This window comes from Hippichthys cyanospilos, chromosome 1 (assembly GCF_059441005.1).
Source record: "Hippichthys cyanospilos isolate Australia breed blue-spotted pipefish chromosome 1, RoL_Hcya_1.0, whole genome shotgun sequence".
NCBI lineage: Eukaryota > Metazoa > Chordata > Actinopteri > Syngnathiformes > Syngnathidae > Hippichthys > Hippichthys cyanospilos.
Genome location: NC_142369.1, coordinates 11,847,155 through 11,869,604, shown reverse-complemented (window position 1 = coordinate 11,869,604; position 22,450 = coordinate 11,847,155). Strand labels below are relative to the sequence as shown.

General features: G+C 40.0%; 2 protein-coding genes across 6 annotated transcripts; one reads left to right on the top strand and one right to left on the bottom strand.

The window, feature by feature from the left end:
- The first annotated feature begins 1,260 nt into the window (after positions 1-1,260).
- LOC148429182 (spermatid perinuclear RNA-binding protein-like) lies at positions 1,261-14,874 on the top strand. Of its 2 annotated transcripts, XM_088416763.1 has the most exons (19): positions 1,261-1,374; positions 2,932-3,204; positions 5,231-5,303; positions 5,439-5,659; positions 5,907-6,072; positions 6,696-6,822; positions 7,252-7,364; positions 8,499-8,594; positions 8,665-8,776; positions 9,094-9,191; positions 9,639-9,732; positions 9,815-9,880; positions 10,458-10,666; positions 10,896-11,021; positions 11,521-11,655; positions 11,717-11,857; positions 13,060-13,192; positions 13,820-13,864; positions 14,181-14,873. In XM_088416763.1, the coding sequence occupies exons 3-19, from the start codon at positions 5,301-5,303 to the stop codon at positions 14,264-14,266; spliced, it is 1,971 nt and encodes a 656-aa protein (XP_088272889.1). In that variant the 5' UTR covers positions 1,261-1,374; positions 2,932-3,204; positions 5,231-5,300; the 3' UTR covers positions 14,267-14,873. The 2 variants fall into 2 exon arrangements, with proteins under 2 accessions (XP_088272889.1, XP_088272898.1); XM_088416772.1 differs by lacking the exon at positions 10,896-11,021 and having other exon boundaries at positions 14,181-14,874.
- Positions 14,788-22,422, bottom strand: p2rx7 (purinergic receptor P2X, ligand-gated ion channel, 7). 4 transcript variants are annotated; one of them, XM_088416803.1, is made up of 13 exons: positions 22,193-22,422; positions 20,265-20,412; positions 19,298-19,369; positions 19,135-19,207; positions 18,964-19,060; positions 18,460-18,540; positions 18,242-18,377; positions 17,415-17,551; positions 16,988-17,081; positions 16,851-16,916; positions 15,953-16,054; positions 15,777-15,884; positions 14,788-15,571 (listed from the first exon to the last, which is right to left on the bottom strand). In XM_088416803.1, exons 2-13 carry the CDS (start codon positions 20,403-20,405, stop codon positions 15,155-15,157), a joined length of 1,524 nt encoding a protein of 507 aa, XP_088272929.1. In that variant the 5' UTR covers positions 20,406-20,412; positions 22,193-22,422; the 3' UTR covers positions 14,788-15,154. The 4 variants fall into 4 exon arrangements, with proteins under 4 accessions (XP_088272929.1, XP_088272921.1, XP_088272938.1 ...); XM_088416795.1 differs by lacking the exon at positions 22,193-22,422 and adding an exon at positions 21,461-21,629; XM_088416812.1 differs by lacking the exon at positions 22,193-22,422 and adding an exon at positions 21,478-21,606.
- Between the last annotated feature and the right edge of the window lie 28 nt (positions 22,423-22,450).

The following is a 22,450-nucleotide window of genomic DNA, read 5'->3' as shown; positions in this document are numbered from 1 at the left end:
ACCCACTTCTTTCTTTTTATTTCTTTCTTTCTTTCTTTCTTTCTTTCTTTCTTTCTTTCTTTCTTTCTTTCTTTCTTTCTTTCTTTCTTTCTTTCCTTTCTCTTTCAAGTGTGTACATCTCCAAAACAAAAGCTGCTATGTGGCGATAGGGTAGGGGAGGGTACCAAGCAGGTCTTGTTACTGCTTCACTCAACTGTTCTTATCTGACAATCAGTCACTTTACACTACACTAGTGCATGTGTTCAGTCAACGAGGAGGAAGTGGGATTGAAATGTAATTTTACTTTAAACCTCTGGATGGTAGCAGAGAACTAACATCCTCACTAAACACTACGCCAAACAAATATAGGCTAGTGAAGTATTCAGGTCGGAAATATCAGGAAAAAATATATATGTTAGGCCAAATGTGTCAACCGATTTCAAGACGGGTCCTTTCCATTGACATTTGAGGCAGGAAGTGTTTGCAAAAAAATCTAAGCAGGAAGTGGTCAATGGGACTCCTGCATGTTTTACAGCATTCTCTCCTCAGCTTGAAAATGATCGTAATCATTTGAATGAAGGTTAGAAGGTTAGAAAACATGCAAGACACCTATGCATTTTGACACCTATCAAACTCAATTCCCGTCCACCACATCATTTTAATGTGGCCCGCGACACGCTGATTTGACGTCAGGTTTCTGGCTAAAATACAAAATCTGCAGGTTGTCTTCAACTTAAAAAAAAGAAAAGAAAAAAAATGTGAGAAACAAACAACAAACATTTTTGTTCCCAATCTCTGTTTTGAACAGTTTTTACCAGCTTCTGATTAAAATGTGTAACAACACACTTAAAATGAATTTGACTTGATTGTCACAGCCCTTTGACAGAAACAGTAAAAACAATATGGCCCACATTAACCATGAGTTTGACACCCCTGCTTTAGACAGAACATATTTTAGGTAGGAAGTGTCATTTGATTTTTTTTCACATTTAGATTGAAAGAGATTCTTATCAGAAAAGGTAATGTGAAAATTTAAGATGGAAGTGTTCTGAGAATTAAGTCAGAAAGTGTCGACAGGGATATTAGGAGAAAATGCGAATAAATACCTTTTAATGTTTTTAGACAGAACATTTTGGTAGGAAATATCCCTTAGGATTTTATGGGTATTTTGTCTACTGAAGTGTCAAAGAGATGGTCCTTTGATAATCAGTCTTTCTAATAACTTGGAACAGGTTCTGCAAAAATTTCAGAACGTCTGCAGGACTTCCGGTTTGAGCCATCTGCAAAACGCGTGCGACACGATGTTGTGGACGTACTAAAGGAAGGCGAGGACATCTGTTGGAACAAACCTCAAAAGCGTCCCTGAGCTGAGCTGTCGCTGGTGCCATCTGTCCTGTGAGTTGCCAAGTCGCTAATTTATGATGTTTTGTTTCTTGGAGGAAGCGAAAATGAACACATCTATTCAACATGACTTGTAATAAAGTTACTTGATGAAATATATTTTTAATTTTCACATGACAGGAAAAAAAAAACACTTTTTCCAATAAAATGCTCTATCTGCTCACGAAAAGGCAGAATAAGGCCCAGAATTTAAAAGGACACATTGCTTTAACAAAGCTGCGCTGCATGAAAAAGTTGCTGGGTGTTCACACCTTCACTGTGAACATTCACACATGGCCCACACTTTTTGTATGCACAAATGAGCAGCCTGGGATGAAAAACGATTTATTATTAATCACTTATTTTTGCAGCTCTGTTATTATTTCTCACAAAAATTTGATCACTTAGCCACAAAGTGTTGTAACTGAGCAAAAACAATGCAAGCGTTGATCATAAAATGTGTTGTTTTGTTAAGTAAGCTCGGGAATGACATTAAAACATTACATTTGTTTATAAAACACTGATTAAAAAAAACTGGAAAAAATGCAACGTATTCTACAATTGACACAAGAATTTTTTGCTTGGACAGGTTAGTTTCATACAAGAATGCAAAGTTTTGACAATAAACCATTATTTTTGCACCAAAAGCACTCAAATATGTATTGGATGTATTGGAATTTCTACTTTCAATGGAAATGGAACATGCGCTTGTAGTCTTCATTCTTGGAAATAAAATGCTATCATACATAAAAAAAAATTTCATTTGATTGCACAAAAACACCATTGTTAGACAAAAAAAATTTGCATATGTTGTCACAATAGGTTGTCAAGCTAGGAACGTGCCATAGAAATGCAACATTTGGGTATCAACAATGCTCATAAAGTATTGAGTTTAAGGATGTGTTGGCAAATTTACTCTGAGTGTCCTGTGCTAGAGCTATGCACCAATTGTTCTGATACACAGCATTGCCTGTGCGCTCTTGCCACTTTGACTTGAAATACAAGCATTATGCCAGGGCTGTGAGCTCAAGGTGGATTGGAATGAACGACTAAGTTTGTAAATTCAAAGAAATGGAGAACAACCTGCCTCTTGGGTCACACCCAAAGGAAGGAGCTTGAAATTGAATTTTTGAACAAAGAAATAAAAATGTAACAAAGTTGCTAGGTGAACTTACTGCTATGACAAATATGTGGTGACGATGCTGCTCGTCCTGAACACCAATCTGTATTTGTAAAAATTGAAACATCATTATGGATGCAAATTGATTTGTTATTTATTTATTTGCTTTTCTGTCAAGACTTTTGATTTGTTTAGTGAAGTATTTTTTAAAAGATTCATTATTAATCTATTTTGTTATACATGGTTTCATTATTGACGTGTCATTATCTTGAATACAATGATTAGTCTAAAGTTCAAGTGCGCCTTCAGAACTTCATTACATACAGTAAATTTTATGTTTTTTTTTTAATTAAGTGATGTAATTTGCTATGTATTCGTTTGAAATAGCGTCGGCTCCCTGATCTTAACATAAGGTGTTTGTTTTGAGTATTGTATTTTCTTCACCTGACCAGGAGCAACAATCAAGTGACAAGCTTGGACGCAAATTGTGCGCATGCGCAGATGCAGCCTCCTTTCCCTCCATCACCTCCACCCTCGTCAGCTCAGTTTATAGCGGTGAGCTGACAGAAGACCGGCCGGCCGGCAGGAGAAGCTCTCACCGTGTCCAATTCCTCATCTTTCACCGGCTGGCGAGAACGAACCGACACCGGAACTCGTTGTTTAGCAAGTTAGCAAAGAGTGCAGATGTCTCTCCACGTGTGGGGTTCTCGTCGCCACCGTTGAAGGTAAACAAAAAATGAGACGGAGAGAAAGAGATAGAAAAAAAAAGTTTTGTTTTACAATTTTTATGTCTAACCCTCATTTGAACTCGATCTTGTTTTTAACTACATTCGTGTTGACATTACATCAACAGACGATGCGTTCAGGAAAAAATCAGGAGAAAAAAGAAAATTACAGGTTCGCACTTTCGGAATGTTCACTTGTTGTTTGTTCAACTTGACAGAGTAAAACGGTTTTCATGCTTTAAATGTTAATTTTTTCATCCCATTGAGACTTAATGAAGCAGTTTCGTCACCAAGCACGCACCTGCACTTTGATGTCACGTGACCAGACCTTGCGGCTGATATTTCAGTTCTCTTCCGCATTTATGGATCTTTTGAATTGTGTCTCAAAAGCAATGTTTTTTTTTTTTCCCAGAGTGCTCGAAAATCTTAACTCTCAACTTATTTATTTTCACATCTGAAATACCCTCATTTTTGATACAACTCGGACAATAGGACATGTGCTATGAGGGGGCGTCATGTTTGTGTCACGTGAAGTTCGTTTTGGACACGTGATGAGCTTCTGGAATTGAAGCTGGACTATTTCTCCAAAAAAAAAAAGAGAGAATGCATTGGTACTGATGCTGCATGGTATATAAAGAAGTAATGGTCTTTGGACCAATCTTGGTGTTGGTCTCAGTATTAATATTACGAGTTGGTAATGGTTTTCGTACTGGTGCTGGTACTAGCTTTAGTAGCTGGTACTGCCTTGCTGCTGCTGGTGGTATCTGTCATGGTACTGGTGTTGGGTCTAAGTGGTATTTTTACTGGTAATGCTGATTTTATTCATATATATATATATTTGTTTTTGTTTTGTTGTTTGTTGTTTTTTTAACCTGTGGATCCTAAATTGTAACTGGTGGTCATTTTTGTACATGTTTGTTATGTTTCCGGTGTTTGCACTGGTCCTGGTATTTTCATTTGTATTCTTTCTTGGTGTTTGTACTAGTTCGGGATGCTGCTGGTACATTAAAAGTTTTTTGTTCGTTTTTTTTTCCTTCTAGCCATTGTTTTTAAAGCCCAACTGCTGCATAATGGCGTGTGAATATGTTAATACCCCTTGAATGATGATGATGACTCCCTGCATAATATGGCCTGCTGTTTTGTTGTTCTCTAGCATTTAATGGGCTAGCTCTACTGCAGGCGCTGTGTGAGGTCAAAGGAGGTGGTTTTGTTTGATGTGCTCCTCAAGTTAGCATCTAGCTTCTAACGGCCTCCTAGGACCACCAGTATCGTTCTGATTCTGCATTGTTGTTGTAATTATGAGTAAAGTCTACATTGCACCAGCTGGTGTTGCTTAGCAGGTTGCAATGAGACTAATAGTGATGCTAAAAAAGGAAGCTAACAGCCACCAGGTTTTGAGAGTAGCTGTTGATTAAAGATCGGTCATCTGTGCCCTTTTGTCAGGCTCAATGAACAAATGATGATGATCCCTGTTTACATAAAAAAAGACGTGTGTGTCTGTTTCAATTTGGAGCCACGCTAACAACTGTCTGATTGTAATTGTAGTTGCCAATTTTTTGTTCTACATTCTGGTCCTATAAGTCATCTTAAATGGTTGGTGATTATGCCGCATGTAGAAACATGTACGTATATACAGTTTATTTGTTTGTCAGTGTAAGCTAGGGTGCCTGTGGTTCTCAAATGGGGCTATTGGTACCGCTGGGGGTACTTGAAGGAGCACCAGGGGGTACCTGAGATTTTATATTTAATATTTAATAATTATTATCGAATTAATGACATGTTTCAGGAAAATATAAGTTCATAAAACAAATTTTATGTCAGTACATTATTCAGTTTCTTTTTTTTTAAACCCTGAATCTCCCGTAAATAGAGCTAAAGAAGCTGTGCCATAAAACAATCTCATAGTCTGCAATTACTGTTTCAAGGAACCGTTTCAGACTTACTTTGTTTGATTGATGTGATGCTAATAACTTGTTAGTTACTCAGTGTCATTCACTTCTTCTGTTGATGTTACACAACTAAACAGACTGCATGACGAGTGTGTGACGCGACCCTAGTACTCAGTAACACCATTGACCACCACCTGCTGCTTGAGCATGGTAAGCCTCCTACACAGACCACCCTCATATCGAAAATTCTGTCCCATAAAGACATTTTCACTTAGCAACATGAAATTTGATAGACCTATTCAACAATAGACCCACGCTAATGTAGCGGTTTACCTGTTTACCCAGCGATTGTTTGCCAGTGATGACCGCTACGTCATGGCCAAGCACGCCAGCATTTACCCGCCCCCCGAGGACCTGGAGGCAGTTCAGACTCTGGTGTCCACAATAGAGCTCACCCTCCAGAAGATATCAAAATGGCTGGATGGCCTCAACTGTTCTTCAAGCGGCACCGCCATCAACGAGGGAAGTGAAGGCCAGGTGGTCCACTATGCCGCTGATGGTACAAAGTGAGTCTCTATAGGATGGAACAGTAGAGTTAGTATTTACGCGACATGATACTACAGCGTCTGTGAAAAATATGCTGGTGCTTGATTGATAGTGAGGTCGACACTGAGCTGATTGTGTTTTGACAGTGTGTGCTGATAGTGGATTAACAGTGCATTGATGGTGGATTGATGTAGGTTAATGGTGACTTGATTGGCTAACTGTAGCTTTAAGGTGGGTTGATGTGTGTTTATTTTTTTTCATCTTTAGGCTAGATAGGGCGGCAATGCTGTGCAGTGTGACAAGAGTAGGCCTGCTATCCAAAGGTTTACTGATCAAGGGAGATATGGACCTGGAGCTGGTGCTAATGTGCCAACGGAAGCCCACTCAACTACTGCTTTACACCATCTGCGCCATTCTGCCTCAAAGGATGCAGGTATCTTCACAATCATTTGGATTTTTTCTATTACATGACCTGATGTGGACATTTGCGAGTTGTACTTTTTCAGGGAAAAGACTTCATGTTTTGTGTGAACTTGTAATTTTGATTTAACTATGCAATATTTGAGTACATGTTTACATGGCCAGAAAAAAAATGTTTTGACAGTTTTTTTTTTTTTTAATTGGCAAGAATTTGAACGCAAGTGGCTGGCAACCATTTCTGGGTGTCTCCCGCCTATTGCCCGAAACCAGCTGGGATAGGCACCAGCAAGCCTACAACCCTTGTGAGCATAAGCGGCTCTAGAAAATGGAGGGATAGACGTAAGAAATTCCAAGTCAATGGCTGTGTGGAAAAAATAGCATAATGAGGAGACAAAGATTGAACTTTTAAGAGAATAAATATAATAAATGTATATGAACAAATTTGAACAATGAACAATGTCATCTCTTAAAACTTGCAATCTTAGAGTTTTCATTTTACATGAAAATAAACTGTCATTTTGTTCAAGTGTCATTTTCACACTGCAAATGGAGCTAGCTCTATTAACGCGGAGTGTCAGTGTACACTTGCTTTCAACACAAAGAGGTCATTAATGATGATGACCAAATGAAACACAGGCACTGAGCGAGGAGAAGTATGAGGTGCATTCGTGCTTGGAAGAAGCGGCCATCCTGGTGTGTAGCACCAAGTCTCCCCAACTCACCCTCAAGATCACTCTCACATCTTTGGACATGAGGGTCCCAGGTAGAGTATTTTCTCCTTTAATCATTGGTCAACAAGATTTTTTGGTCAAAACATCCCCACGCACATCTTCCTCTCCCTTTTTCTTCTTTTTCTAATTGCAGAACCATTCTGTCCGATAATGCCCAAATGATTATGGTAACTTAAAATTATGTTGTAATTCATACAATTGGATTCCATCCAATTATGATGAGATACGACATAATTCACTCCAATTATAAAACAATTGCAATCTGTTGTGTTGTGATTTGCCTGAAATTAGATCAGTTCATTTCAATCATCAAGCAATACGATCGTAAAGACAACAAATTGAAAATATCTGATTGGAATTTTCCGAGCTCTCAGCTGGTTGGTCAGATCAGCGACTTAGTTGCCTATACCTATGCTGCGCTTGGTCCAAGCTCACAATGGTGATGGTCTTTTTCCCTCCAGAGACAGGCCTTCACACAGAAGAGACATCACAGAACAAAGAGAACATAGATATCCTGGACGGACACAAGTGCCGAGCAGCTTTGGCTGAGCTGCGACGAGCCAACTGGTTTCAGGTCAGCTTGAAAAATGACCTCCTTTAAGGTGCTTTTCATCCTAAATTAATTCAAATACAATATGATGCAGAATTATACAATTCGCTCCCATTACCATCTGAATAGAATGCCAAATGATGATGTGATATTATGAGTTACTGTAATTACAATGCAATTGGATATTATTCACTGTAATCACTGTTTCACTACTGTTATGATTCACACCAATTACAATGCAATGTGACGTCATCCATTCAAATCAGGAGGCAACACGATTTACTCCAGTTGTGAGCCAAATCGCTCCAGTAACCAAAGGGTCGGCTGTTCGAATCCCGCTCTAGCCGACTCAATCAATCAATCAATCAAATTTTATTTGTATAGCCCTAAATCACCGAAGTCTCAAAGGACTTCACAGATGAAAAGAGGTCATGTCGAGACTTTTTTCAAAAAAAAAAAAAAGTCATACGGAGACATCTTTTCGGTATAAGGTACACAACAGCATCTCCTGTCAAAGCTCCCAGAAGGGGAAGGGAAAAACTCAAAAGCCCCAATTTGGGGAAAATCAGAAACCTTGAGAAGCGACCACAGGTGGGAGGAGCCCCCTTCCATGGCCACAGGTTGAAGTGGATGCTGCATGTACCAAATGTAGACAAATAGATACACATTACAGACAAATATAGGTAAAAAAAAAATAGATTACAATCATGTGTTGTTGTGTCCCCAAGCAAGATACTTCACCCACCCTACCTCCAGTGGTAGTTTGCAGAGGTAGTAGGACAGCCTCGCCTCCATCAGTCTGCCCCAGGGCAGCTATTGCCACATAATGTATTTTACCACCACTGGTGTAAATGACTAAGGATTTTGAGGACCTGAGGTAGGTAGAAAAATGATATACAGTATCAGTGCAATGTCCATTTACCAGTGTAGTCCAAACATCATACAATTCATTACAATTATGACACATTTCAATGACAATGTGATTAACAGCAATTTGAATGTGGTCTGATTGACTCTGATAGTGATAAAATTAGCATAAATTATGATAGAATTCCCTCCAATAATTATAGTTTGATTCACCTTAGTTACTATTTGATCTACCCAACTTACAACACAATATGATTCCTTGTGATTTGTATTTTTGTGTGCAATTTGCAGGCTAGGGTGTCACATGTCGATTGTTGTGTGGTGGTACTGAGACTCCTCAGAGACATGTGCAGGACGCTGGCTGAGTGGCGACCACTCAAAGAATGGGTGCTTGACAATCTCGTGAGCCATTTTTCCCCAAATGGCAGCAGGCTGACTGATTCCTGCCTGTTTTCAGCCACTGGAGCTCATCTGCCAAAAGGCCATCACCACCTGCATTCGCCCTCTGGGGCCAGGAGAGGCTTTGCGGCGGGTCATGGAATGCATGGCCTCTGGAATCCTACTTCCAGGTAACTTGTGTCAATCTTCTTTACCATGTGTGTAGCCTCTACACCCCTACTGTACATCAAATTTTACCTTGATATGAAGAATGTGCTGACAGATGGTGAAGCTTCCATTTAAAAGGGAATTCTATTTTTGTTGGGTGCCTTCACACACAACAGATGGAGCGCCGAAGTGCCATCAAATCTGATGCACCGATCAAAAGATTTGAAGTGAAGGCAGGAAGCTCCATGATCGTCTCGTGCTGTGTATATTTTTAGAAAAGTATTGTGATGTTGTGGTATTTACTTTTTTTATTTTTATTTCGTTTTGTTGTTTTGTGCAGGCGGTCCAGGAATTTGGGACCCCTGTGAACGGGAGCCGACAAATGCCCTGTGTGACCTCACAGTCCAGCAAGCTGATGCCATTACGCACAGCGCACAGGTGAGGGCAATAGATGCTGTAGCTACCTTTTGAAGTTGTAAAAAAATGATTTAATTCTCATAAGATTGCGACTTAATATCTAGAAAAAAAAAATCTGAATTTTATTATCATGTTGTATTTATACTTTTGGGCCGTAAAGCTATTTTATGAACCTTTTGCTGCTTGCCAGTTAGGTCAGTGTTTCCTAAACAAAACTACTGGAGCTTAATGTAAATACAGTGTGTGATCCCTTTATATAAACATAAGTAAAAATCTTTTCAAAACAAAAATAATGTCACAGCCTGTGCAAAAGTTACTGCTCACCTCAGAGCATGTGAAACCTAATTAGAGTTCTTTTTAGCATGAGAACCCTGTCTCCACATCATAAACTTGTAAAACAACAAAGTGAGAACTTACTGTGTGTGTGTGTGTGTGTGTGTGTGTGTGTGTGTGTTTGTATTTTTCTAGCATGCCTTAAGACTCCTGGCTTTCGGACAGCTTTACAAGGTCTTAAACATGGATCCTCTCCCTGCCAATAATCCTTCATTGCGACACTTAAAAGGTGCATGCGCTGTATGTGCGTGTGTGTATACAGTAGTTGTGTAGTAGTAAAGAATGCAATGTTTTGTGTTTCCGTTTTGCAGGAAGTCAGAAGAGGCCTTGGGATAACGCTGGCCCGAACAACAGTGACCATGTAAAGAAGAGGAGAGGTGCGACCACATTTTTTATTCATCATCACCATCATCATGAATCTGACTGAGCTTCGAAGACCTACGAAATATTGTGTTCTGTGATGAAACAAGTACAAGACTTTGTGTCCGCCAGAAAGTTTGTTGATACTGTAACTTTTTTCAATGTAGACATTATTTACTGTTGTTCAGGCACATGCTTTTCAACCAAAATGTCCTGGTTCAGTCAGTTCAGAAACATTTTGTCCTTTGTTATTAGTAGTTACTTTAGCGTTGAAGAACAAAGATAACTTGACCTCTCAAAAGTATTACTACGCAAAGAAGTGTCTTCTTTCTTTCCTGCCAAATAACTCCAGAACAAAAATCTGTTTGGTTTATTTCCCCACTTAAATACACTCCTTGATGTTGCCAATTATGGTCATTAAAAAGATCCCTTACTGAGAGTGTTGCCGTGGGCGACTACTTCAAAGGAGGCCTACAGTAGGACACCATACAGATAGAGATGCTTTAATAGCCAATTAAATCACACACACACACACACACACACAGACAAACCATTTTGATGTGGAGCCACTTTTTTTTCTGTACGGCTCTTCAGTGCTGGACTGGCGTACGACAGACCCCAACCACCCCACCAACGCACTCATGCGCCTCAACCAGATCCAGCCAGGCCTCCAATACCGCCTACTGTCCCAGTCGGGCCCGATGCACGCGCCCGTCTTCACCATGTCCGTAGAGGTCCAGGGAAGCGCCTATCAGGCCAGCGGGAGCTCCAAGAGGAACGCCAAGATGCAGCTGGCCCTGCAGGTGAGTCATTGACTCTTAGAGCAATGGAAACTAACCACTGTAGTTCCCTACAGTGCTGCCTTGTGATACAAGTTTAATTTGTTCCGTGACCACACTTGCATCTCAAAACACTGGTTTCCCAATCAATATCTTGTCCCAATTAAATGAACGAAAATGACATTTTATCAGGTTCACTCCAGCAAGAACTAGCCAAAACGAATGGTTGCTTGAACTGTGTACGTGTGTGAAGGCATTACAGGCCCTCGGCTATGTGCTCAGCGGCAACAGCGACGCAGATTTGCTGGGTGCTAACGAAAAGTCAGATGGCGCTAGAAAGAACGACGTGATGTGCAACACTTCCCACACGGATTCACAGGTGGTGACTAACTCACATACCTTGAAAAAAGATCAAATGTTCAGGAAAAAAAAACTGTCTCAGATCAGGATCACATTATATTTTGCCATTCAAACAGTATTTTTTCAGGAAAGCATTTAGACTATTGAAGTGTTATGTTTCGCCTCAAATGACTGCAACTAACCTAAATCTATTACTAAATGCAATATTTGTTCATAAAGGCTTAATTAGGTCTTAATGCTCAATTCTAATTTTGTTTGTGAAATCTGTTGGGGGGTTTTTAAATCATGAGGTCATTCACATTACTAAATACATAAATGCAACCTCTGTGTATGAATGCTAAACAGCTCAAAACTGTCCTGTATATGCATTGAGGACACCAATTTGGAAAAAAATGGATCTGTGTCGCTCGCATTGCTATTAATTTCTTTAGGGTGACGAAAACATACAGTATTTTGACGTCATATGTTGCTCAGAAAATGATCGCGTCAGATATTCCCTATGTTTTTTTGTTTCCCAGTGCAGAATTTCTGGCCCAATCCTGACGGCCGGTGGTAAAAATCCCGTCATGGAGCTGAACGAGAAGTGCCGCGGCCTCAAGTATGAGCTGATCTCAGAGAGCGGCGCCAGTTTCCACAAGCGCTTCATCATACAGGTACCACTTACACACGTGCATGCATGCACACAAAGTCATCATGTGACCATGTGACCCTCAGGTGGAGGTGGACAAGAGAGTGTTCCAGGGGGCAGGACCCAATAAGAAAGTGGCCAAAGCCAATGCCGCCTTGGCCGCCCTCAACCACCTATTCACCGGAGCCAAGGCTGGCGGTGGAAAAAAGAAGCGAGCCAACCCGCTTGTGAGTCAAGCAACTACAATGATACAGTAGCTTGTAATGCGGCATGACCCTCCATGTTACTTCATGTCATGTTGGTTTGTTCGTTTATTATTTTTACACCCTTTAAGAGGAATTAGGTTGCTTTCATTTATGAGTGGATATTTCATTCTTATTTCTTCCTTTGGAAACATCTCATTTTTTCACAGTTAAATTGTTGCAAAGATTGTAATAAAGATGAGTTGATACAATTTGATTCGGAAATGACATCCTATAACATGACAAGTCAAGATGTGGATCCTATACTATAGTCTATGACACCAAAAATAAACCATGATATAGAACAACACTCTACTTTGCATACCTTGCCATAATGCATCGTGATTTATGTGAGGTGAATGTAGAATATCCTCGTGCCACACACTATACTAGCTATGACTTTGAGTGTTTGTGGCTTTAAAAGGTGGGATTAGGCCTGGAGTCAGCCAATGAGAAAGTATAGTTGGTCCCTGGCTAGTAACTTGCTAACCTTTAGCCAGTCTGCAGATTGACTACTTAGATGTCAATTATTGGCCATTGGCTCTAGGCCATCACAAAACCTATATACTGATAAATATATATATATATATATATATATATATATATATGTGTGTATATGTATATGTGTATGTATATATATATATATATATATGTGTATGTATATACTGTATATATATATATGTGTGTGTGTATATATATATATATATATATATATATATGTGTGTGTGTATGTATATGTATATGTATGTATATATATATATATATGTATATATATATATATATATATGTGTATGTATATACTGTATATATATATGTGTATGTATATATATATGTGTATGTATATATATATATGTGTGTATGTATAATATATATATATATATGTATATGTATGTATATATATATGTGTATGTATATACTGTATATATATATATATGTGTATGTATAGATATATATATATATATATATATTTATTTTATTTTTTTTACACAGAGTGGGGCATGCCACTGCAATTGCATCAATACTTTTGGAAAATATCACTGCAAGGTTTCGAAGAAGTTTACTATTTTTGTTTTTTATAATCAAATAATTCAGCTGATGGTTTCAACCCACCAGTGACACAATGATACGCAATAACCTGCCATGATACTCCAGGACAAGCCATGATGATATCTCATTGTGTGCTGCAGCCTATGCAACCCATGTCCTCCATGCTGTCGCTCCCGGCGTTCACCGCTCGGCCTCTCCGAATGCCCGTCATTCCCAGATTGCCCAACCTCAGCACTCCACTGCCAATATTGCCGCATGGATACTTACACTCAGGTAGGCCTATTCAATTGTTAAAGTGAAGATGAACTAGTCACTTTGAACCAAAATGGCCAACTTCCTGTCTTTTTTTTTAGTATAGCTGCTTTGTTGTGGGTCTACTCGTGTTAGACGAGACTATCTCGATTCATGTCGTTTTGTGAAACCGTTAAAGAGCTGAATTTTCAAAAAGTGTTCCTGTTAGGACTGGAGTTAGCTTGAAATGTCTCATGGTTAAAACAGGTACAACTGACTGAATGACATGGAGCGGCACAATAAAAAGTGTGGTTATCACGTCCTTCTAACAGTTCCAGAGCGCTCCGGTCTTCTTTTGTGGAGTTTGCATGTTCTCTCCATGCCCGTGTGGGATCTCTTCGGGCCCTCCCACATTCCAAAAACATGTATGGTAGATGTATTTTGACACGCTAAAATTTAGAGTCTAAAATATCCTTAGGTGTAATTGTGTGCGTAACTGGTTGTCGCTATGTGTCCCACAATTGGCTGGCAACCAGTTCAGGGTGTCCCTCGCCTACTCCCTGAAGACCTCTGGGATGGGCACCAGAAAGCCTGAAACCATAGTGAGGATAAGCGGCTATAGAAAATGGAACAATGGATAAATGACATTTAATAACTTTTCTGCTACAGGTCTTGGTGCACCATTTGGCTTGGGCCCCACCAATCCAACCTACGGTATGTTTAGACACACGCACCGTCCCAATCGTCTATCCATGTTTTGTGTTTCTCATTCCATCTTAGCATTTCACTCATTAAATAATAGGCAAAGGTCATTATGACCTTGGCAGCATTTTTCCGCTCATTTTAACAGTATCTTGATTTGATTACATTTCTGGCTTTTGAGAAAATTAGATTCTGTCTATCATGATTCCTTAGGACAGATCTCTCATTAAAGCTTGATCACCACTACGTACACCACACTATATATACAATGACATGCTAGCATATACAGTAGCATGATACATGATGACATGCAGTCCTGTCCCCACAGGCAGCATGTGCATGGATGCCACCTACTACCCACCGCAAAGGTTGCCCGCACCACTCATCTATTTGGGACCCCGCAAACTTTTTTGACCGATTCTGCCTCCCCTGATGCCAAGGAAACATCATAAGCAATAAGAACGACTATGGGGTAACATTTTGAGAGACAAGGACCAAAAAAATTAAAAACAAACAAGCAATACTTGTCATTCCCTCATGTAAATATTTCATGTTCCGCATCAAAGGCCGTTATTGGAATGCATGCGGAAAATGAGACTACTCCATGTCAATTTTGCGCACCGCTAACATCAGCATTGGAGCAATGTGCGACACTGCACTTACTAAGATTTGTATGCACATGATTTTTCTTTCTTTTCAGAATTACACAACAACTGGAAAAAATGTACAGCGGCCAACATACTGCAAGTGGCAAACTTTAAAAAAATGAATAAGTACACCACTCCCCCCAAACACACATACACTTAAAATTGCCGCAATGACAAAGTGTTCCAAATAAGAAATTGAACACACACACTTGAAAGTGCCACAAAGAAACAGCGTTCCAAATAAAAGAAAACAAAACCCAAAACAAATAAGTTGAGTCATGCCATTTTGTGATTGCATCTTTTATTGATCCCCTCCCCATTGTGTGTTACATTTTTTTTTCCACACATGCTGTAAGTTTGCTTCCATTTTGTTTTAGTGATTACATTTTTTTATCAAATGTAAATTTGCCTCATGTTGACATCTAGATTGAAATTTCAAATATACAAAACATGAACACGATCAATACAAAAGTGTGTTCCTCCGCTACAGTAACTGCGTCACTGACAATATTTTTCTTCAATCACTAACAAGAATATTTTTCCTCAATCCGCTACAGTAACAGACAGCGTCACTGACAATATTTTTCTTCAATCACTAACAAGAATATTTTTCCTCAATCACATCTGCGCTTTGTTAGCCGGGGAAAAATCGGCATTAATGTCCATCTGGGCTGGGGAACGCCTCTCTGATCCTCATCACGCAGCAGCGTGGGATGGCGGGCTGGGCGCCGGCCGGCGGGACACCCAACCTCCAGGCTACGTACTGGCGGTAGGCACAAGTGCGTAGTGCTGATGCGCTGGGTGGCGTTTGTGTGAGGGGTTCCCGGTAGAGTAGCAGCATCTCCAGTAGGGAGCGCCGAAGTAAAAGTTTCTGAAAAAGCACCGACGTAGCCAAACAGGGGCCCTCGCTATTGTGTCGGCAACATAGCTCTTCCTGCGGGAGGTGGGAGGCGCTGCAGCCGCGGCACAGGCACCAGCTGGGAGCACGGGAGTAAGGTTTGGACAAGGTGGCTAAAGAGAGTTCAGGGTCAGGACGGAGGCAGACCGTGGCTGTCATGTGTCCTATGTCCTCCTAGAAAGACAGAGTAGATATTATGGGCAGACATTTTGATACCGTGCCATGGCATCAATACCTGGTACGCGCATGTTGATACCACACAGTGTCTTCTACAATGACACACTGATACCAAGTACAAACAAGTTGACATGATAGCGTAGATGGAGGTGGCTTAATCTTATTTGAATGTCTGGTGTGACATGATGCATTTTCATTTTACCCGTCGTGCCTGAACGCAGATGGGCTTCATGTACTGTAAGGATTTCTTGTATGACAGTTTTACCAGGCGGATGTCATCCTCATCCACGTACGACACACAGAGGATGCACTGAAACAAAAACGCACAAAGTGACAAAACTACTACTATAAGTTGACGCGTTATTAAGCACATCAAACCTTTGTGTCCGAGATGGACTCCACCTTCCTCTCAGTGTAGTCCTGTCCCACCTCAGGTACATAAAAGCTGATCGCGATCAGCCAGTCCATAAGCACTGTCGTCTGAGAGGACAGGTGACAAACTCGAAGCAGTTAATGTTGCCGTATTTTTTGTTGACGTACCAGGTGTCAATAGAAATATTAGCCTATTTTGATGCTGCCTATTAAACTAAAAGCAAGAGATATCTGATGTAACAATGTAGTGATATCGTATAAAATCAGATGTGTGACAAACTACTGATATTTAATCCCACTATATTAATACAAGGTGTAAATGCACAGAGGAAAAAGCATGAGAAGTGACCATACATCGAAATGCCAGGCCTGAACGCATTGATCCAAATGTGAACCTATTGAATCCAAGTAATAAAAGAGATAAAGAAATACCAAGTGTGAACCAGTCAAAGGTTTAAACTGTATTGAGGCCACATGTCAATATTTAAGTCACTACTTTTCAGATAGGGGTACATGAAGGCACTGTAGAGGATATGTGGAATTTTAACGGGGTTTTTGAAGGTACGATCCTATCGTATATAATTTGGTTTAATGCTATGACAGAAATGGCACTTCTTCCAAATTAAGAGCAAATTACTTGGAACATAAAGCAACTAATTTCGAAGTTGTGTTATACAGAGTGTTTGCTAAACTTTGTATGCCTGTCATTGTGTTAAGTTTGACATGAATGCCCGTTTTCACAAGTGACAATATTCCAGCAACTAGCTTGAAATTAAACAGGTGTTACATGACCTAGCTTCTGGAACTGCTGAGTAAAATATGCCTAGTTCTACAACTGCAAATGTCATTTCAATCAGTCAAACACAGATAGCACATTCCCTTTTCGCGGAAAAGGTGGTCTTACCAGTGCGTAGTAGGACAACGTTGAGCCAATGTAGATTATAAATTGAATGAAGCTGAACTTTCCTGCCTGGGAGAAATATGAAAATTACAAAAAGTATGATAGAAATGAAAGAAAGAAGTTATAATAGGAGTAGCAACCTGTCCAAAGACCATTATGTCAAAGCGGATACCAAAAGCTTTGTAAAGTGTCCTCTTCTGCTCCTCCTTGTTCAAAGTCTCGTACTTTGCATATCTGACATTCATTTGACAAATATTAATGATCATGTTCATGGGGAGCTGCCTCTCAAAGTCAAGTTTATTGTCAATTTCTTCACATGTGCTTAACATACAAAGGAATCGAAATAGCGTTTCTCACTATCCTCTGCGTTTTACATGTACAATAACAAAGTGCAGGTGCGCAAGATGAGACAAACCTAAAAACTAGATACTTATCTATAGTAATGTAAAGTGCAGTATGTTTGATCTACTTTGCCTAGTGTTGCTAAACTACTAAACAACTAACAACTAAAACTGAAAACTAAATACAAAAAACCAGGTATGGCAAGAGTATCCCAAGACACTGTACCTGAAGTTGAATCCAGGATAGAGGCTTTTGTTGCCTTCCTTCTGGTCCAGACGTGTAAAGGAGTAGACGGGCAGGCAGTGATTGCTCAGAAGATCCAAGTTGCAGTCCCATTTGATCTGGATGCCTATAACGCCCCCCTGTGGACACCGGTGTGAAGGTCAGTTGGCAACACGTGTTTGGCTTTTAAATACCAAGTGACCTGGTGACTATTTGTAGATGACGCCAGGTACAAATTGATACTTAATGCGCACGTGAACAAAACAAACATGCACAAGTCCTTTAAAAATAATTATTGAATTGTTGCAGGGAAATATAGAAGTTCATAAAACAAATGTTATGTTCAGTAGGTCATTCAATTTTGTTATTGTAAAAAAGCCAGATTCTTCCCCATACCAGAGTGGTTGGACCCAAGTTGTCATGTGCCACCTCTCGTTACCTGTCAAGTTCATGATTTATTTTGTGTGAACACAACTCTACTGCGATCCCAAAACTTCACACTTTAAATTGAATATTTTTCTGTGGAAAACTATAAGTTCTTTTTGAGAACAGGTATGATACTTTGTTGATTATTTTTTGTGGACAATGTTTTTTTCTACACGTTCAAAGAGATACAGGAAATTTAACGCATTTCTATTCACCAGTCTTCATCTCTAAACCAAAAGCATCTAAAGGAGTAGAAAATATCACAGGTGCTTCATGGAGAGACTATATCGATACCAGATGATAAGGAATGACGCTGTGTCCAAAGCTGATAATACTATTGCATAAATGTTGATACTTTGTGCGGTAATGTCAGTGCAGAATGAAGCCAGTAGTGTCGTTCACACCTCCACTGCCATGTCTGTGAAATTCTCCCCGGTCCGGTTGACGATTTCTCCCAGCGTGAAGATCGGACACAAAGAGTCATTATCGTGCCGACAGTTGCGCAGGTAAGTCTTGTTCATCTCGGGTAAGATGTTCCTCCTAACAGATAGACCACAACATACACCATACCAACGGACTACAACATCCCTGCTTGACGAAACAATAGAAGACAAAATGTCACCTGGTGAAGTTGAAGGCAGGAAAACTGATGGTATTCTTGATGAGCACTGTAAAATTCTCAGCTGCCGCCAGCATTGCAGGCCTGCGCACGCACAAATACTAGTGATGCGCAATACCAGTGATTTTGGATTTGAAGTGTGTATGTTGCAGTTTGTATGCAGAAAAATAAACTTGAGAAAAATGGATTAATATATACTAAATGTATTGCAAATCTCAATACTGTGGGTTACTGAAAATGAGGCACTCTGTAGCATGTCATTTAGCAGCATTTGTTCAATTAGCATGCTAGCCCACACATTGGCTACTTTTTGTTAATTTACAGGTACTACACTAGCTACACGTTTACTACTGGTAAACCGGTACATGCTCACTACTATGTCCATTTAGCGATCTAGCCCTTACAGTATATTGAGCTAGCTAGATTACGATACATGTACTGCAGTGTATTTGTCATCGTAGCATTCAGCAATGTAAATAATAGAAAGTAGAAGCTGCCCGCATATACCTTGGCGGTTCTTTTTCGCTTTCAAAAGGGCACCAGGCTACCACCTCACATGTTTTGTGCCCGTTGATAGGCATGTCACAATCGCCCGTCTGTATTCCTAGGAGGAGGTCCCAACGTGAACGTTTGATGTCAACCTTTGATGAGGTCATAAATGATTCAAGTCAAGAGTACCCTGGCTGTGCTGGTACCAGACACCAACATCACAGTTCTCATCACGGTGGCACGGACTGCCACTAGGGAAAATCTGAAACACAAAATCCCATTTTTGTTAGCGTCCATCTGTTCAAATTAAGATGGGTTGCCATGACAACGCATCAATAGGATGATGGAGTACCTCAGTGCATCTTCTTTGCTCCTGACTCTCTGTCACAATGAGATTAGTGACCACAAAGAAAGAGTCCTTGTCCTGGGTTAACAACAAAGGGAAAGCATTGGTACGTGTGGTCGTCACGGTGACCGTAAAACAATTAAGTCTGGTCCGAAAAGGTTACACTTGGAGGAAGTGCACAGGAATTTATTTTACTTAACATAAAATTTGTTAGGCATGTCAATCACGAGTAGTCCTACAAACGTTTTAAGAAGCCATTCCCAGAAACGCAGGTCAGTGTTACTTTGAAATTGCTAATTTACAGTCTACAATTTTAACCGTTTAGCCTCAGCTCAACCGCAAGAGTTGCCTTAAAAATTCAGTCTTGCATATAGTTCCATTTAGCAACATCAAATTTGTTTGTAATATCTATCACGAGAAGAAACACAAAAAGGAAAATCCAAAATAATTCAGGACTTTAGGCATGAAATAGTGACATAAAAACAAAGCTTCAAGATGCTTCATGAAACAGTTGCACCCCCCCCCCAACACACACACACACACACACACACACACACACACACACACACACACACGCACACCTCTACGGATGGCACGATGTTCAACATAGGGTTGAAGGTGCAATGACTTGGCTTTTCCTATTTTTTTTTCTCTAAAGCACAGGTGTCGGACTCCAGTCCTCGAGGGCCGGTATCCTACATGTTTTCAAACCTTTTCCATCAAAAACACCTGATTCAAATGTTTGGGATCATTTTGAAGCTCCTGCAGAGCTTGCTAATTAGCTAATCATCAGGTGTGTTTGGGAAGAAAACCGGAAAACATGCTGTATGCCGGCCCTCGAGGACTGGAGTTCGACACCTATGCTCTAAAGCAACACTGCCATCTAGATGAGTAAAAAATACAACAAATGCTTCATGAAGCAAAGTTAAGCTAATTGGATATATTTGCCTTGTTTTTTTGATAGAACTCTAACCTGCAACATTGCACTATGGTCAACCTCGTCCCAGACGACAGGCATTTTATCGGGCAGGTTCACGTAGGCCACGCCCTTCACCTTGGTGGTCACGGAGCTTACCACCTGATCAAATTGTTGGTACTTCCTGTTCCACAACATCAACAGGCTAACAACAAAAACAATACTTGTTAGCATTTTACTCTCTATAAAGCATGTTAGCACCTTTTTTTTTTAGTTAAAGTCAACCTGCATATTTACTATTGTAAGAATTGTAATTCACACATTTTACCCTTTTAACATGGTAGCCCGTTTATTCCCTTCAGCATGCTAGCCTACAAAATAGTCCATTTTACACGCTAGTCTCGAGCCATTTCCCGAACTTTGATGTCCATTTCGCGTGCAAACTCACATGAAGCTAACTTCATCTATCCATCTAATGTATAGCACATGGTGCAGAGATCAAGTCTTCCTCACAGTTTATGAGCGTTGGATTTGAACTTTGGGGGCTCACTTTCTATGGGGTTCCAAAACCATCCATCCATCCATTTTCTTAGCCCCCCCCATCCTCTTTGTGGGCGTGCTGGAGCTTATCCCAACCGTCTTCGGGTAGCACCCATGGACGATTAACCAATCCTGCTAACAAACACACTTTAAATTTAAATTTGGAGTGTTCGATAGTTCCCAGAGACGTTAAAAAATCACGCATATTTAAAAATAAGACAAAAGACAAGATAAATATATAATCGCTATTATTTCTGCATCTGATTTCTTCTAACCCATTTCGTATTTGAGCAATCAACAGAGGTATTCAAATTCCATCAGTATTATGCTACTTGCATTTGTTCAACAGTTACCGACCGGGTAGCCCTTTTCGGAAAATATTCCTCACAACCCAGATAATATACAGTATTTGTTTGAATTTCAATGAAATCTGTCTTTATGCAGTTTAAAGAGTTATGCACGCGTTACAGAAAACGGATGGGATTGACGGGACGGTGTCAATTATCTACTTTATGACGCCATATATGTTTACATGATTCCGTCAAAATGACTAAAGACGTGTTTAGTCCCACATGATGCTAACGAAAGTCAAAATTTCGAAAGATTTCAATTTAATTTAAAAGACTGCTATCAAGTATGACTCTACTCATCTAATATTAACCACAGTAATAACTTTGTAGAAGTAGTCTCTAAAAAAGATAGTTGGACATCACCATATGAAAAACAGCACCGTTGCGTTCAGGGTCCACTTTAGCAAGCCTAGCCGGACGCTGTGGATTCGGACGAGTTTGGCAGTTTCATAGCTGCACAGAACAAGCCCCATTGCTTTCCTACCACACACAGCCACATCTGGGCGTCAATTGGCTTTCATCGGCTCTGCAGCGTTGTGCAATGGCAGATCACGTGGGCTCATTTACGTGACAAAATGCAGCTGCGAAAAGTTGCCTGTTTTGCAAGGTTTTTTTTTTTTAATATATAAAACATATCATGCGATTTTCATTTCATTTTGATAGTATTTGAGCGATGTGATATTTGCTATCGTGAATGAAAATGATGTACCACACGGTACATGAAAATGAAGAGAACGAAGGGAAACAGTGGCATCTCGAGGTTTTGACATTAATTACACCAACTGGCGTGCTCGTCATTCGCTGTATTTAAATTGTCAACTCGCCTGCGCCAACGATGAAACAAAAATAACTCATGCTGGAAGATCTTCCAAAAGGACATTTTTATACTAAGATTGCGATAGATTGCAGTTATGTCGACTGTATAAAAAAGTTCAGTATTAGTGAAAACAAAGATAAACAGTAAGAAACTTGGGTGTGTATTTTGAATAGATTCGTTCAAATTTCATTTGTCTAATAGGGCTAACAGACCATTTTTGTGTGATTTTGGAAAACGAACTTCAAACCAAGAAATTCAACAAACCAGAGACCACTTACTCAGATTTGCATGAGAATTGTCATGTTCCCTGCTAACTGTTCTTTTGCTTTGGTTGTAGAGGCGGAGGACTTTCCTTCCTGAGGGGGGCGGAGTCTCTGGCCGCACAACTGACTCGCATCCAGTAGGGGTCTTCTTAAGTGGGGGTGGGGCAGGGGGACGATGCAAGGTGGTTCCCTGCCATCCAAGTGTTTACAGGACCGTTATATACAGCAGCGTTTCGAGTATGTGTATGCTTTGTTGTCGTTTTGGTTGTATTT